The sequence below is a fragment of the Oxyura jamaicensis genome, chromosome 1, assembly GCF_011077185.1.
Source record: "Oxyura jamaicensis isolate SHBP4307 breed ruddy duck chromosome 1, BPBGC_Ojam_1.0, whole genome shotgun sequence".
NCBI classification, from domain to species: Eukaryota; Metazoa; Chordata; class Aves; order Anseriformes; family Anatidae; genus Oxyura; species Oxyura jamaicensis.
The window spans coordinates 179,120,818-179,135,145 of NC_048893.1; the positions used below are offsets into that span (position 1 = coordinate 179,120,818).

The window sequence follows — 14,328 nt, forward strand, 5'->3', positions numbered from 1 at the left end:
GTGTGTGTGTGTGTTTTAAATAGAAGGAGTTGTCTGGCTTCCCATTGTTGTAAAGCATGTGTTCTAACTTTTGAACTGATTAACTTCTGTACTGCAAAAGCATATGAATTAGTGACAAAACACCTTTGCTCCATGGAATTTGCTCTTAAGAAATTCCTCTACACCACCATGCTAAGAAAAAGTTTTCCTTGTTTGAAATCTGTGACTCCTTTTATTTACATGCCAATTACCCTTTGGTCCCCAGTAATTCCCAGAATGTTTACTTAGGCGCCTGCGGTACTGCAAATGGTTTGTAATCAAAATAACTGATTGATTTACAGAAGACAGGGTTCCCTTTTACATAAAGAACCAGTCACTTTTCTTCACTATCTCCCCATGACCTTCAGCTGCACAGATGTGTGCAAGAAAAAAAAAACTTTAATAAAAAAGAGCTTGATGGTATTCACAGCTCAGTCCCTAGTGGCTTGTAATTAATTCACTTCCCAGGAGGAAGGAAGAAATGTAAGGCATATTGAGACAGAGGGTCAGGACAGAGCAAAGGGGGATCATCTGTCCCTACCAGGAGGGTGGGCTTGCTAAGGATCCCAGCTGGGTAGTCCCAGGAGCTTGCACTGTAGTTGCTTCAATGCACACCTGCCCTGGCAACTGAACCCAGATGTTGGTTTCTTACTCTTGCTTGGTAGGAACTGTGTTTACTGCTATTTTATATAATGTTTTTCCAAAGATGAACAAAAATTCCTTTTTAAAATGTTTCTCACTCCCACCCACAGCCCCAATGTCTGTGCCCTTCAGCAAGTTATGGGAACGAAAAAGAAATACTTCAGCACCTGCAGAAACTGGTACCAGGGAGCCATCTGTGGAAAGAAAGCGTAAGTATCTGCTGTTTCCAAACATTCATTGAGATGGGATAATGTACTGTTAGAAAGGTCTTATTTTCTCAGTGCAAACAAAATACTTGTTTCTAAAGCAGAGGCAGGAATAATTAACTTCATAATTTTACAGTGTTACAGCATCCCTTTCCCTAAAACCACCTCTAAAAACACTCAAATAACTGATTCAATGATTGCTGCCAAAAATAATCACAAAAGGCATAAAAATGAAAGAATGGTATGCAGCACTTTTTAAATTCAGTGGGCTTCAAATCATTAGTTTCAGGAATAGTTCGAGTTAAGTTTTTGTAGCTCTCTTTTAAACACGAGGAGAGGAGAGGTTAAGTGTCCTACCCAAAAACACAGAGGGATCTAAGAAGCCAGTTGTGGAAAGAACTCAGCACTATCCAGCAGAGTTGAGTGCTTAGACCACATCTTTCCACAAAGAAAAGGAAAATATATATACATATATATATATATATACTTGAGGACACAAAATAAGTCCAGGTGAGTTTGACATTCTTTTGGAATCTGTGTATAAATTTCAATTTTTAGTTTTTCTGATAATGCAAGCCATTGCCTTTTCATGTGGAAAAAAAGTCAGTAGTATTGGTCACTACCTCTGCATCAGCCACAGAGTGGTTTCAGAGTAAGAACACACTCAAAAACTCCAGACAGAACTTGGTCTGCCCCACTTGCCATGTTTAAAATTGAGTTAATTTAACAGCAACTGACATTGTTTACCCAATGCATTAAACTAATATTTTTCCAGTGTACCACATTTTCTCTTGCTGTTACTCAATTACTTGGATAACTTTCCCAGCAGTTGTCAAAGGAAGTTATTATTTCTGCTTTGCCATTATTCTCTTACAGGGTTCAGATAGGTTTGAGGTGACATTTTCAGAACAGCTCAAGAGAACAGGGAGTCTAGGCTTCCTTTGCAACTCTGTGATAGGATATGATTGTATATCCAGAGTCTCATTTTATAAGCCCATAAGAAATCTTCCTCATATTTGTGTAGTGTTCAAGTACACAATTTTAATAGTCACTCAGAGATCATGTGCCCTAAGACATAGATACTGAGTTACATTGATACAAGGTGCATATTACATGCATGAGAAATTTAACTCCTTTTAAAGTAAGATAGGTGTTTAAAACATACCTATATAACCTCAATCACTGTTTCAGATGTTAATGAAAAGTGAAAGAAAGATTCTTTGTTTCCAGGCCAAATGATTCCTTCAAGGAAATTAATATGGAAGAAAAATAATGATTAACAGTACTGATCACATAAGCCAAAGATGGCTCCCTTTATAAAACAATCATATTCTTAGTTCTTCTTGAGCATGATCCCTATATGTTTTAATGTAAAACTGATTACAACTCCATGATTGTCCATGTGAGTGAAATACCTCCACTAATGATTTTTTCACTGTTTAAATCAGACTTGAATTTGCAGACAGTAGTCAGGCAGAGGCCTGAAGTAGTCTTATATTGTGATTTCTAGTACTCCTCTTGGGTGTCAGAGGCTTTGCATTTTTGAAATTCCCAAAAGACACTACAGGTCATAACACAATGTTGGAAAGGACCCTTAGGGAAAAGACTGAAGACAGATGTAGGAGAAGGAAGTTTTCTCCCATTGTCTTTCTGAGAAAATGTGTTTATTTCTCTGCCAGTGTAACATGGATTAATGGAATTTAGTTACATTTACAATACAATAAGGCATAAATTCTGCCACAGTCTTGCCTTTCAAGTACTGACATGGCTTTGAAGTCTAGACATGAAGTATGATACCATGGCCCTACCTGAACTGAAGAAAAGATGATTTTCATGGGCCAAGCTGTCACACTAATCTTTCTGCTCTTGTAAACTTCATTGGACTGCTAATTACTTATTTCCTTAAGGATATGAAAGAAAGTAACAGCATTAAGCTAGAGTTGTAGTAGCACAAATCATAACAAACTTCCTTTGAAGAGAAGCAATCTTAGTATTTTAAATTCTCAGAATTTCCTCTGAAATATGATTTACTGTCTAGAATCCTGACCAGTCTCTCCTATTTTGAATTTAGCTTTGTTTTTCTTAGCAATTCCAGACAGGGTAGAATCCATTTTTCATACAAATTATCCAGAAAGTTTGGGTAATTAAAAATTGTAACAATGAACAATTTCCAGTCAATCTAGACAGTGTGTGGTCATTTGCCCCATCTCCGCCTTCAGGTTTTTTCAGTACCCAGAGGTCTGTAGTCTTTATCAGAATCTTCTCCTCCAGGTGGCATTATAATACTGACTTCCTTTCTTCCTCAGTGGACATGCTGCAATAATTCAAAATATTTCACCTTTTGAGAAAAGTCTGCCATACCACTGATTTTTTTGGCATTACATATTATTCCACTACAGACACATTAGGAAGAAGGATATTTCCTGAAAATGACTTAGACTGAAATTTGGATATTCTCAAAGTCAGTTTTGGAAACCAACTTGCTCCTGTGGTTTTATTCCTAGATAGATGTTGTGTCTTCCCAGGAGCAAAAGTTTGCTCTCAGCACAACTCTGAGAAGGAACTCATTACTTTACTAAGCTCCAGAAGTAAAATGATTTGTGTAGTGAGAGATACCTTAATGTGTTAGGAAAAGTAATTTGAAGTAATAGACAGTTTGGACTCATATGACTTTGTTCTATTATCTGACAAGAATTTAGAGGAACATAAGCTGAAAAACATTTTACAGAGCTGGTGTAAGGCCCTAAGCAGAAAACCTTCTGCAGCCAACCAGTGGCAATGAGCAGCAGTATCTCCATCCTCTTTTAACACTCCTACCATTGTATAAGTACTCAGAGAGGAAGGCTAGAAGGGGAAAACAGTGTGTATGAAACTAAATAGAGTCATAGGTAGAACTTGGTTTTGCGTGTGTGGCTATAATAGAGCATCCATTATAATTTAGTCTTAGCTCTTACTTAATTGGATTTTTATATTCTGTTCTCAAAGAATAGATGGAGATATGACTAAAGGTGTTACTTTAGTAAGAACAGTAATCCAAAGGACAATGGCTCTTCTCAAGTTAATGTCTCTGATATCTCTATGTTAACAAGCCATTCATGAATGTATATATGATCTATAAAATGTTAATTTAAGAAAGCTTTTTACATTTACATTTCCTGTCAACTGCTGTAAATTTCCAATACGGATTCAACTTAAAGATTTGCTAAAAACAAAGTCTGTTGGACCAGAAAGCTTTTCACTGTTTTTATACAGTATTTTATCTCCTGCCAGCAAGGAGTAGAAAGGGATGAGTCACAGAACTCATCTGAATAAGCTGAAAACTGCTCTGTTAACCAAGAATAACAAGGACATAAAATAGTCTAGTTCTGTCTTCTGTTCCTTTGGAATATATTCCCTTGGATGAGGTAGGAACAGTTAGTAGTAAAAAATACAAAAGCAAAAACAGCAAAAATTACTTTATTCACATGGACACCATCTTATAGTGAGCTAGTAGGGTGATACAGATGAGGATGATTTACAGTGTGAGATGGCACTTCTCACGTGTACTGTGTATATGAGTGATGCTGAGGAAATGCATCTTTCATCAAGTTATATCTTGTTCTGATGTTATCTTGGAATTCTCTTTATGGACACCTCTTCTTCCATTCCATCTTCCTCATTATATTTTCAGTGCATCTGATACATCGACTTTCACAGAATCATCTCTAATTGCTGTCAGCCATAAGGGAATATCAATAATGATTAGTAGGAATTTACAGTAACCCTTGATGACTGAAAAAAGCCTTGGTTGTACATAACAAGCTACATGGTAAATAAGGCACTGATCTTGTAATGCTTGAGTCAAGAAACATCTTTCTTAATCATGTTCTTCAGCCAATTTTCTGCCCTTCATTAATTGTTGGGTATGTTAAGAGGAGAAAACTTTCCATGTCTTATGCTATACTTACAACTCAACTTCTTTTGCTTTTCCAAAAGCTAATGAAGACAGCATTATATATCTATATAATATTATATATCTATAACCATAGCTGCTCAAAGGGTGAGGTAGAGATATTTTCTATTCAGTGGAAAAGAAAAACTTTCTCATGACAAAGCAATTCACACAGTTGGACAAACATTCTGACTCCTGTTGCAGAAGTCAGGTGACTTGTTTTATTAGCTTCTGACAGGGATGCAACTAGGAGGAAGGGTATAAGGTTAATTTCCTTGTTAATTAGTAAATCGGTAGCTTAAACTCTCTTCATCCTGTATTCCCAGGAAATAGTCATTTAGTGAATTACCCTACAGAAAGAAACATACTAAGAAGAACTTTAGAAATACTTTCAATATATGGCTTGTCTGCTGAAGAGATGGACATGCCAGAAATTTGAAAATATAATGTGCATATGTGTTTATGACAGAATGGAAATTATAGGGTTTTTTTGATTGTTGTTTTCTAATCTTTATTATTTAACAGGTCTGCCAGACCACAGTAAATTATGGAATTCCAAACCCGACTTTTAAAATAATGCTCTGCAATGATATTGCTCTTCGAGTCTGCATTCATTTTTTAAATCTCTGCAAGTAGTTTAGATAGTGAAATTCTTAAGCCCAACTTTTCATTTGAGTAAGCTGTTCAGTTTAATGAGTTTGTGGTTAATGTTTGTCAGCTTTAGCTTATGAAAAATGAGAGAAGCCTATTCAACTGCCACTGAAGAGTCATCAATTTAAAAATTGGAATGTGGTGGTAAAGACTCAGAAAAAGTCTTCAAGGAATTACTGTTGAAAACTCTTTTAACGCTGCCAACATCAGCCACACATATAAAAATAAGACTATTATGTAAAACTGTGATGGCAAATTTTCCTTGCCATTCACAGTGTACCATAGTTTGAAAAGAAATACCTGAAATGTAAAGTCAGCAAGTTTAAAATATGCTTTAGACCTTGTGGTGGTTTTACTCAAATGGGCAGCAGAGCTCCACCACAACTGCTCTCTAACTCCCCCCCCTCCTCAAAGAGAAAGGGGGAGAAAAGTCAACACAAAGAGTTCGAGGTTTGAGACAAGAATGATTTAATTAAAGGGAAAGGAAATGGGGGGAAAAAGAAACAAAAGAAAAAACAAGGCAACACAGAAGCACAGAGAGAAAAGAAAAGTTATTCTCTAATTCCCATCAATGAACAATGTTCGGCCACGTCCTGGGAAGCAGGGCCTCAAAACGTGTACTGGTTGTTCAAGAGGACCTCCCTCCCCCATGAGAGCCCCCCTTTTATTGCTGAGTGTGACTTCAGGTGTTATGGAATATCCCTTTGGTTGGCTTAGGTCAGCTGCCCTGGTGATGTCCCCTCCCCATCACTTGCCCACCCCCAGCCTGCTGGCTCCTGGGAGCTTGAAGGGAGTCCTGATGCTGTGCCAGCACTATGCAGCAATAGACACAACACTGGAGTGATACCAGTGCTGTTCCAGCTACGAGTGCAGAGCACAGCACTGTGTGGGCTGCTGCAGGGAAAGGTGACTCCGTCCCAGACAGACCAAACACAGATCTTGATAAGGTCTAAATATTTTAGACCTGATACAATTTGTTGGTATTCCCTGCCTGTAAGGGCCAAAATCAACTCAGTGATAACTCTGTGAATTTTACTGAAGTTGCACTTTCTTATGAGAGAATTGTCAAGCAAGTCTATGGTAGAGCTTTTGTTTCTGTCATATTAATTAAGAAGACATTATATCCTATTGACTTCAGAGCTAAGTTGAATGTTAAAGTACAGAATTTTCAGTTAGCCCTGGTTTGCTGCTCTGTATAGCTTATACATGCTCAAAAATGGGAATATTTATTGATATAATTATAGAGCAGACTAAGAACTGTTATATTGATAAATTTTATGTATACTGTGATGGCATGCTCTTTTAACTCTGTTCTTGGCTTGTTACAATCTGGTTTTCATCCTTAATATGTTTACCAGGGAACTTTCCCTCAAGCCCAGCTATCCTGTCTTTAGTCATTTTATTTTCTATGACCTGCTTTGTATCTGTTCTTAATTAGTTCTCTTCCTCATTCCTGAGCTTCTTCAAAGTCTTCTTTGGTACACTGGGGCTCTGCCATCCCACTTTCTTTCATCATACAATCCACAGAACCTTCTTCTTCAGTACCCTTTAAGTTCCTATATCCAGTATGCAGGTTACCTCATATAGTTTTGCCATTTAAATTTATTTTCAGTTTAATTTTCTTATTAGTTCATTTTACAACCCTGCTTATAACAGTTCCTCTCACTGTCCCTGCTTTTTTTTTTTTGTCTTTCCTCAGTCCCATCTAATCTTTTCAAAATAGACCCATCAATTAATTTTCTTCAGCTGCTGTCCTATTTACATTATCTTTTCATAACTCTGCACAATATCCACATTCCCTCCCATGTTCCCTCCTATCACTTAAACTTAATGACTGCAGTCATATTGTAAATTCAAAAGCTCTTCATTTACTAAAACAACAACTAATTTGTAATGTATACAGAATCGGTCAAATGATAAAAAGGCCATGAATATCAAGAGAGTGTATACTGAGCTATGCAAAATTAATAATGAAAAATAAAAAATGAGGCTATGAGCTAAAATTGGTATACAGTTGTCCTGTATGTTACTTAATTATGTTTTTCATTTATATTCCACAGAACTGTCTTATACGAGTGCTGTCCTGGATATATGAAGATGGATGGTATGAGAGGATGTCCTGCAGGTACAGGTTTATTTGCATATGAATGAATCAGTATATGAGATGCATTACAACACAGGCTTTGGGCCCCTCAGTACAAGAAGTACATTGAGGCCCTGGAACATGCCCAGAGAAGGGCTACAAAGTGGGTGAAGAGACTGGAACACAAGTCCTATGAGGAGCAGCTGAGGAAACTGGGGTTGTTTAGTCTGGTGAAGAGGAGGCTCAGAACCTTATTGTTCTCTACAACTACCTGAAAGGAAGGTGTGGGGAGCTGGGGGTTGGACTCTTTTCACAGGTAGCTAGTGATAGGACAAGAGGGAATAGCCTCAAGTTGCTCTGGGGACGTTCAGGTTGGAAATTAGGAGACATTTATTCTCAGAAAGAGTAATCAGGCATTGGGACGGATTGCCCAGGGAGGTGGTGGAGTCACCATCCCTGGGGGTGTTCAAGGAAAGGTCGGATATGGTGTTTAGGGTCATGGTTTAGTGGGTGACATTGGTGGTAGAGGATTGTTGGACCAGATGATCTTGGAGGTCTTTTCCAACCCTAATGATTCAATGATTCTATCATACTGCCTGAGAATACAAAGGTTCATTTGCATGTTGTCAATACGGTTAAAAATGAGCCTCCATTGAATGTGGTCATGCAGTTTGTTGAATTCCCAGGCTGCTTCTAGCTGCTGGGTTGGAAAGAAATGGTAGACTCCTCAGTTCCTAAAGCTACTGAAGGTGAATTTTTATTCCTATTCCCCTCCCACTCCAGAGTAGCCTAAAGCAGCATACCAGTGAGGTCAAAAACCTAGGACATGAAATGTGGCTTATCTTAAGTTCTGTTTATTTCTTTGCATGAGAAGACTTGAATCTTGTTATCTAAAAGTGTGTTATAGACTTTAAATAAACTAAGAAGGGGTGAAAATGACGACAGGAAATCTTAATTTCTCCTGATTTTGGTGATCTATTTTGCATAAATAAAGTTAATTGCAACAGGAAAGAATTTAAGATGGCATGCTTTAGAACACTATATCTGAGCTGCTCTTTATACATTCAGTAATAAAGTAAAGCATATCTAAGGCAGAGTTCATCTTGCTTAGATGAATTCATGTCACTTCAGATGTTTACATTGGAAAGAGGTTAGTCATACTCTAAAGTTGCCTGTTCTTCTCCACAACTGTAAAAACAGCCAAGGACAACTAGCTCACACATCAGTGCCTGATGTGTAGATGCACAGAATTAGGAGATATGCATCCTATCCTCACATGGCAGTGCTTTAACTGTGAGTCTATGGCCATTATTACCCTCTGGCTGAATCAGTATCTGTGCAAGCCAAACACTGGAGGAGACCTCAGAAAAAGAATTCTGGTTCACTGTGCCCACTCCATTGCAATTTTTGTGACTGTAGATAGAATTGGCTCATGTCCTTTCTCAAAGGTCCCAAAGGGATAGGTTCCCACTTCAGGTTAAGCTAGGCGCAAAAAAAAAGACCTCTTTTCTAAAGAAAATATAACAATATTTGGTTTTGTTTGATCTGATTTTTCAGCTCATTAAGCAAACCAGAAAATAAATAACAAGATGTATTTGGATGGATTTGAATTACATTGATAATGGAATTTTAATACAAGCATGTTGTTTTAATATTGATTTAAACAGTTTCATAAAACCAATACCATTGTCCAAACAAAAGAAATAAATGGGTCATGAGAAACTGAGAAGAATTTACAGTATTTTTGTCTAATGTCTGTTTTAGTTGCTCCTATTGACCATGTATATGGTACACTTGGTATTGTGGGAGCTACCTCCACTCAGCAGTATTCTGACATCTCAAAACTGAGAGAAGAGATTGAAGGACGAGGTTCATTCACTTTCTTTGCACCAAGCAATGAAGCATGGGAGCAATTAAGTTCAGTAAGTGTGTGTGTGTGTGTGTGTGTGTTTGAGCATGTGTTTTAAGTATATTTCTCTTTCAGGTAATGTTTTACATGCAATAAATTAGGCTGGAAATGATAATGAATTTTTAGATATAAATTGATAATAGTTATAATACAGAAATGTACATGTAACGTGCATTACTGAAGCTAGAACATCTGAGTTTATTTTCAGTAATACTAAGCAACAGTAAGCATTTCTTATTTACATACTTGCAAGTCAAGTTTTAATCTTGTTAGTGTTAGCATAGTTTTGAGGAAAAGAACAGGAATTCCAGCATTTACATAATGTAGAGTACAGTCATGTTTTGACAGTGATTCAGGTGTCCTCCTTTTAATAATGCTTTTAGTTAAAATAAACATTGAGCCAAAATACCTTCAATGACTTGTCTATGATGAGACCTATTTTCTTCCATTTGTGAGCAAGTCAGACCAAAGCATTATCTAAACAGAGCCAGATTGATAGGTATTGAAGTCATATAGGAATTATCTGACAACTATGTTGAAAGCATATGTTAAGGTAAAGAAATATGTACATCTCTCTAAGTGGAAGAATGTTCTTGAAAATCAAATTAATTTAAATCCTTTCTTCTTCAGGAAATTCACAGGAATTTGGTTGACAATGTAAATATTGAATTATATAATGCTCTCCACCACCATATGGTAAACAAGCGCATGTTGACAAAAGATCTTAAGAATGGCATGACATTAGTGTCCATGTATAATGGCCAGAAATTGCTTATTAACCATTATCCTAATGGGGTAAGTCTATTTACATAAGTTTTCTATAATATAATGACTAAATTTTAGCCATTGGTTGTTCCTTTATTTTCTTTTATAGCTAAGAATATTGGTTTTGGAAAGACTGGCATCTAGCAAGTCAGTTGTCACCGATAAAAATAATTAAACGGTCTTTTGAAAAAAATCAGTTTGCTGTGCAGGGTAATCACAAAGAAGAAAAATAATAAATATGTGCTGTTTGCTGTTTAAAAATCAAAGTTCAAATGAGAATGAACTTGCTCCATACAAGACAAAGCCTTTCATAGTGAAAATATATCATCATCATAGATCTGAAAGCAAAATTTAATAGTATTCTTTATCTATTTACAAAGTAACATAAAATCGGATCTTTAATTAAATCGTATCTTTTATTTGAATTGGAGTGCATGGCAGAAGCTTTTAAGGTTGTAATGATACAGGTATCTGTTACTTCCAGAAATAATTTTATTTTTTAAAATGTTAAAAAGCTCCCAGTCATGTTACTTGTCTTTTCTTAAAATGCATGGAAATGTTTATGCTAGACTACGATTTACATCAGTAAAAACCAATATGATCATCATATTAACCAGATATAGAAAGCAAGTCTGAAGAATAAGGATTGCAATGACAAATAAACATGCATATGAAATCATTGTAACCTGCATTAATCTGCTGCTCGCTGAATGTTTTCCAGAAGAGTTCAGCCTCTTAAATCTTGCAAGGTTTTACTTGATATTTAAAATAAAACCAGAAAGAACATCAGTGAACACATTATGTACAATACATGTATGGCCAGTCTTTAGGAATCCGATTACAAGTATATGATCAAGTGAATGTTTAATCACCTACTGCTTGATTCCTCAAACATAGGTTGTTACCGTTAACTGTGCCAGGGTCATCCATGGCAACCAGATTGCTACCAATGGTGTTGTTCATGTCATTGACCGTGTCCTGACTCCTGTTGGAAGTACCATTCAAGATTTCATTGAAGTAGAGGATGATCTTTCGTCTCTCAGAGTAAGTGGACAAAAATAAAAACACTTTTCTGGTCTCGTAGTTTTTTTTTTTTTTTTCTATTTGTGTATGAGGTGTGGAGGTAAAAAGTGTATTCCATAACAGAGAGAGAGAAATAAATCAAATAAAGGATTCCTACTAATACTGCAAAGCTAGCTATTTAAAGAGAAAGTAATGTAAGGAGTCCTCTTGTGTTCTTTTGTGGATCTTGTACATAATCAATAGGACAGATCATGTCACTGTATCTAAAAAGTATTCCCTTTCTTCAAGTAGTGAGGTAGTGCAACATATGAGCAGTGTCCGGTGCTAGATAAATAAGAACAATTTTGAAATGCATCACAGAAAATGTTAAATTATATTTTTTTCCAGAACCTGCTCATAGCAAGTTTCAGAACACCATGGAAAACATGGATTTTTCTTGCAGCAACCAGCTTAATTTCGGTTCAAGTGTCTATTCTTCTTCCAGAAGATGTGTCTTCTTAGCATAATAGGATTTCACGCTGCACATTTAACAAAATGTCATGGTTTTGCAAATAACTTTTGTTCTCTTCCCTTCTCCATCTCCTCTTAAAATAGAAAACTTTTAAATGCAGAGGCATAAAGGTGGAAAAGACCATCTGAATTCTCTAAACCCAGTCCATTGCACTTTCTGGCAACTATATACATTTAATTTCTTTAAAAAACTGGGGCTAAAGCAAGTCTTTTCTACTCTTCAGTTGAAAAATGAGACTTTTATTATTATTATACATTTTCTTCTGCATTCTTTCTTCTACATTTTCTATTTGGGTTTAACTTCCATGAACTCTAAGCAAGACCTTTTCACCTAATCCTAGATGATGTTTTACCTATTACTTTTTACTTACATACCTGCCTAACTCTCCTTTAAAAAAAAAGAAAAAAAAAAAAAAACTTTTTTAAATTATTATTCCAGGTATTATTATTTTTTATTATTCCAACTGTAACACATTTTTTATTATTCCAGGTTGAAGTTAATTTTGTTGAAAACCATTGTGTTAATCTAATGTGTCAAAACCTACATATTCACATAATTCATTTTAAAATTTAGGAAATAATAATTTGTGCCCTGTTGTCAGTTCTATCAGAATTTATTGACTAGTGTGTGCTAATTTAAGGAGAGAACTCATCATATCAAGGTACATTTTTTTTTCCCACAGAATTAATTTTTTATTCATGTTCGTCATTTCACTTTTAACACATCTTTCTATAACACTGATCTCATTGTCACAATAAAGAACTCTAGGTACTAAGTGAAAACACGTGAGAAGTTTTGACTACAGAATTCTAAATTAGGGAATAAAGGGTGTGAGCGTTTTGTCCATTTTTTTTTGTTTTCCTGTGCCTACATGGCTAAGCTAATGCTTTAAATAACCAGCATTAATAACCAAGTTTATTTTTTAGGCTGCTGCAATCACATCAGATGTCTTGGATACTCTTGGAAGGCCTGGTCATTACACACTCTTTGCTCCTACTAATGAAGCTTTTGAGAGTCTTCCAAGGGGAATCTTAGAAAGGATCATGGGTGACAAGGTGGCCTCTGAAGGTATGTAAATTCTTCTCGCAGAAGAAGAATACAGGTTAGTAAATGAGGACGTAGAAACCACACTATCCTTGTAGACCTTAAATCCAGCACCTGCACTTTTACAGGAGGAGGAGTTATTTCTTCTGACTTCGTCAGTTACCTAATGATTCAAATTAAATGAAAATTTAGTTTCCAGAACATTTTAAAGGAAACTGTGAAAATATTGCCACTCTAATATCTCTAGCTGAACTTTGATGTTCAACTCCATAGTTCTAATAGAGATTCCTGCCTCTAGAAATGAAGAGTTATCTGAATTTGGAGGTTCTCTCGTAGCTTTCTCATGACTAGTTTTCATACAGACCATTAAGAAACTGAAGGCTTCTTTACTGTGAATGAGTCTAAGATTATCTCATTTTAAACAAAAATGCAGACCACTCCTGCTTCCAGTTGTCCATCTTTCTTCTCATCAGTGAATATTTCAAATCAAGAACCTCCATCCAAGTTAATTCTGCTGAGAATGAGTACATTTCCATACTTAACATCCTGTTGTTACTGAAGCAATATTCTTGTTGACTTCCTTGCAAGTAATACCTGCATTAGTACTTTAATGTAGTGCCTTCTGTTGAGGACCTGGTAAGAAATAATCTTGTGATTTGCCTGGTATATTCTCTGAAGAACCTAATTAACTTAATTAACTACATCAGTTGTTTAACGTTCCACAACACCTGTGTATGAACTACATGACTATATGTATCCAAACACCTATGTCTGATTTTTTTTCTCTTTTCCCTAAAGCTCTTGTGAAGTTCCATATTTTAAATACTCTTCAGTGCTCTGAAGCCATAATGGGTGGAGCTGTCTATGAAACCTTGGAAGGAAACACACTTGAAGTTGGCTGTGATGGTGAAACTCTGACTGTGAATGGAGTAAAGATGGTGAAACGCAAGGATATTGTGACAAGCAATGGTGTTATCCACCTCATTGATAAAGTGCTAATTCCTGATTCTGGTTAGTAATGTCCATGAAAAACTTCTTAAACTGAAGATGTTTTCTGTGAACTCCCCTGGATTCCCTCACATGTATAGACAGTGCTAAGATCATGAAACCATGGAAAATCCAGATCAGGAAGAGAAATAAAAGGTGTGTTAAAATACTTCTTGTTCCTTTATTTGCAGCCAAGCAAGTCATTGAGCTTGGGGGTGCCCTGCAGACTACATTTACAGACCTGGTGGCACAGCTGGGACTGGCATCTTCTCTAAGACCAGAAGGCCAATACACTCTCCTGGCACCTCTGAATGGTGCTTTCTCAGGTTAGTAGCATTAAAAGAGTATGTTCTGAACATCAAAATAAACAAGAAGACTATATGCTACTCTGATAGTCTCCCAGATAAGACCCAATACTTGTTCCAAGTCCCGAGGAAAAAGAGTAATTGAGAATTAGAATGAATTATTTCATCCTTTTAAAATGCACACTGAGTAGAAAGACAAAACAAATGTAATCATCAGGGTGCACTGATTATTTTAGTGGTACCATTTGTTGAC

General features: G+C 36.2%; 1 protein-coding gene across 10 annotated transcripts in view; it reads left to right on the forward strand.

The window, feature by feature from the left end:
• Window positions 1-14,328, forward strand: part of POSTN (periostin) — a 34,776-nt gene that overhangs the window by 1,318 nt on the left and 19,130 nt on the right. For all 10 annotated transcript variants that reach the window (XM_035324024.1, XM_035324030.1, XM_035324039.1 and 7 more), the window contains exons 2-9: window positions 771-869; window positions 7,509-7,573; window positions 9,296-9,453; window positions 10,071-10,235; window positions 11,103-11,249; window positions 12,666-12,807; window positions 13,582-13,794; window positions 13,962-14,096. In XM_035324024.1, coding sequence (XP_035179915.1) covers window positions 771-869; window positions 7,509-7,573; window positions 9,296-9,453; window positions 10,071-10,235; window positions 11,103-11,249; window positions 12,666-12,807; window positions 13,582-13,794; window positions 13,962-14,096 — 1,124 coding nt within the window. The remainder of the gene's footprint in view (window positions 1-770; window positions 870-7,508; window positions 7,574-9,295; window positions 9,454-10,070; window positions 10,236-11,102; window positions 11,250-12,665; window positions 12,808-13,581; window positions 13,795-13,961; window positions 14,097-14,328) is intronic.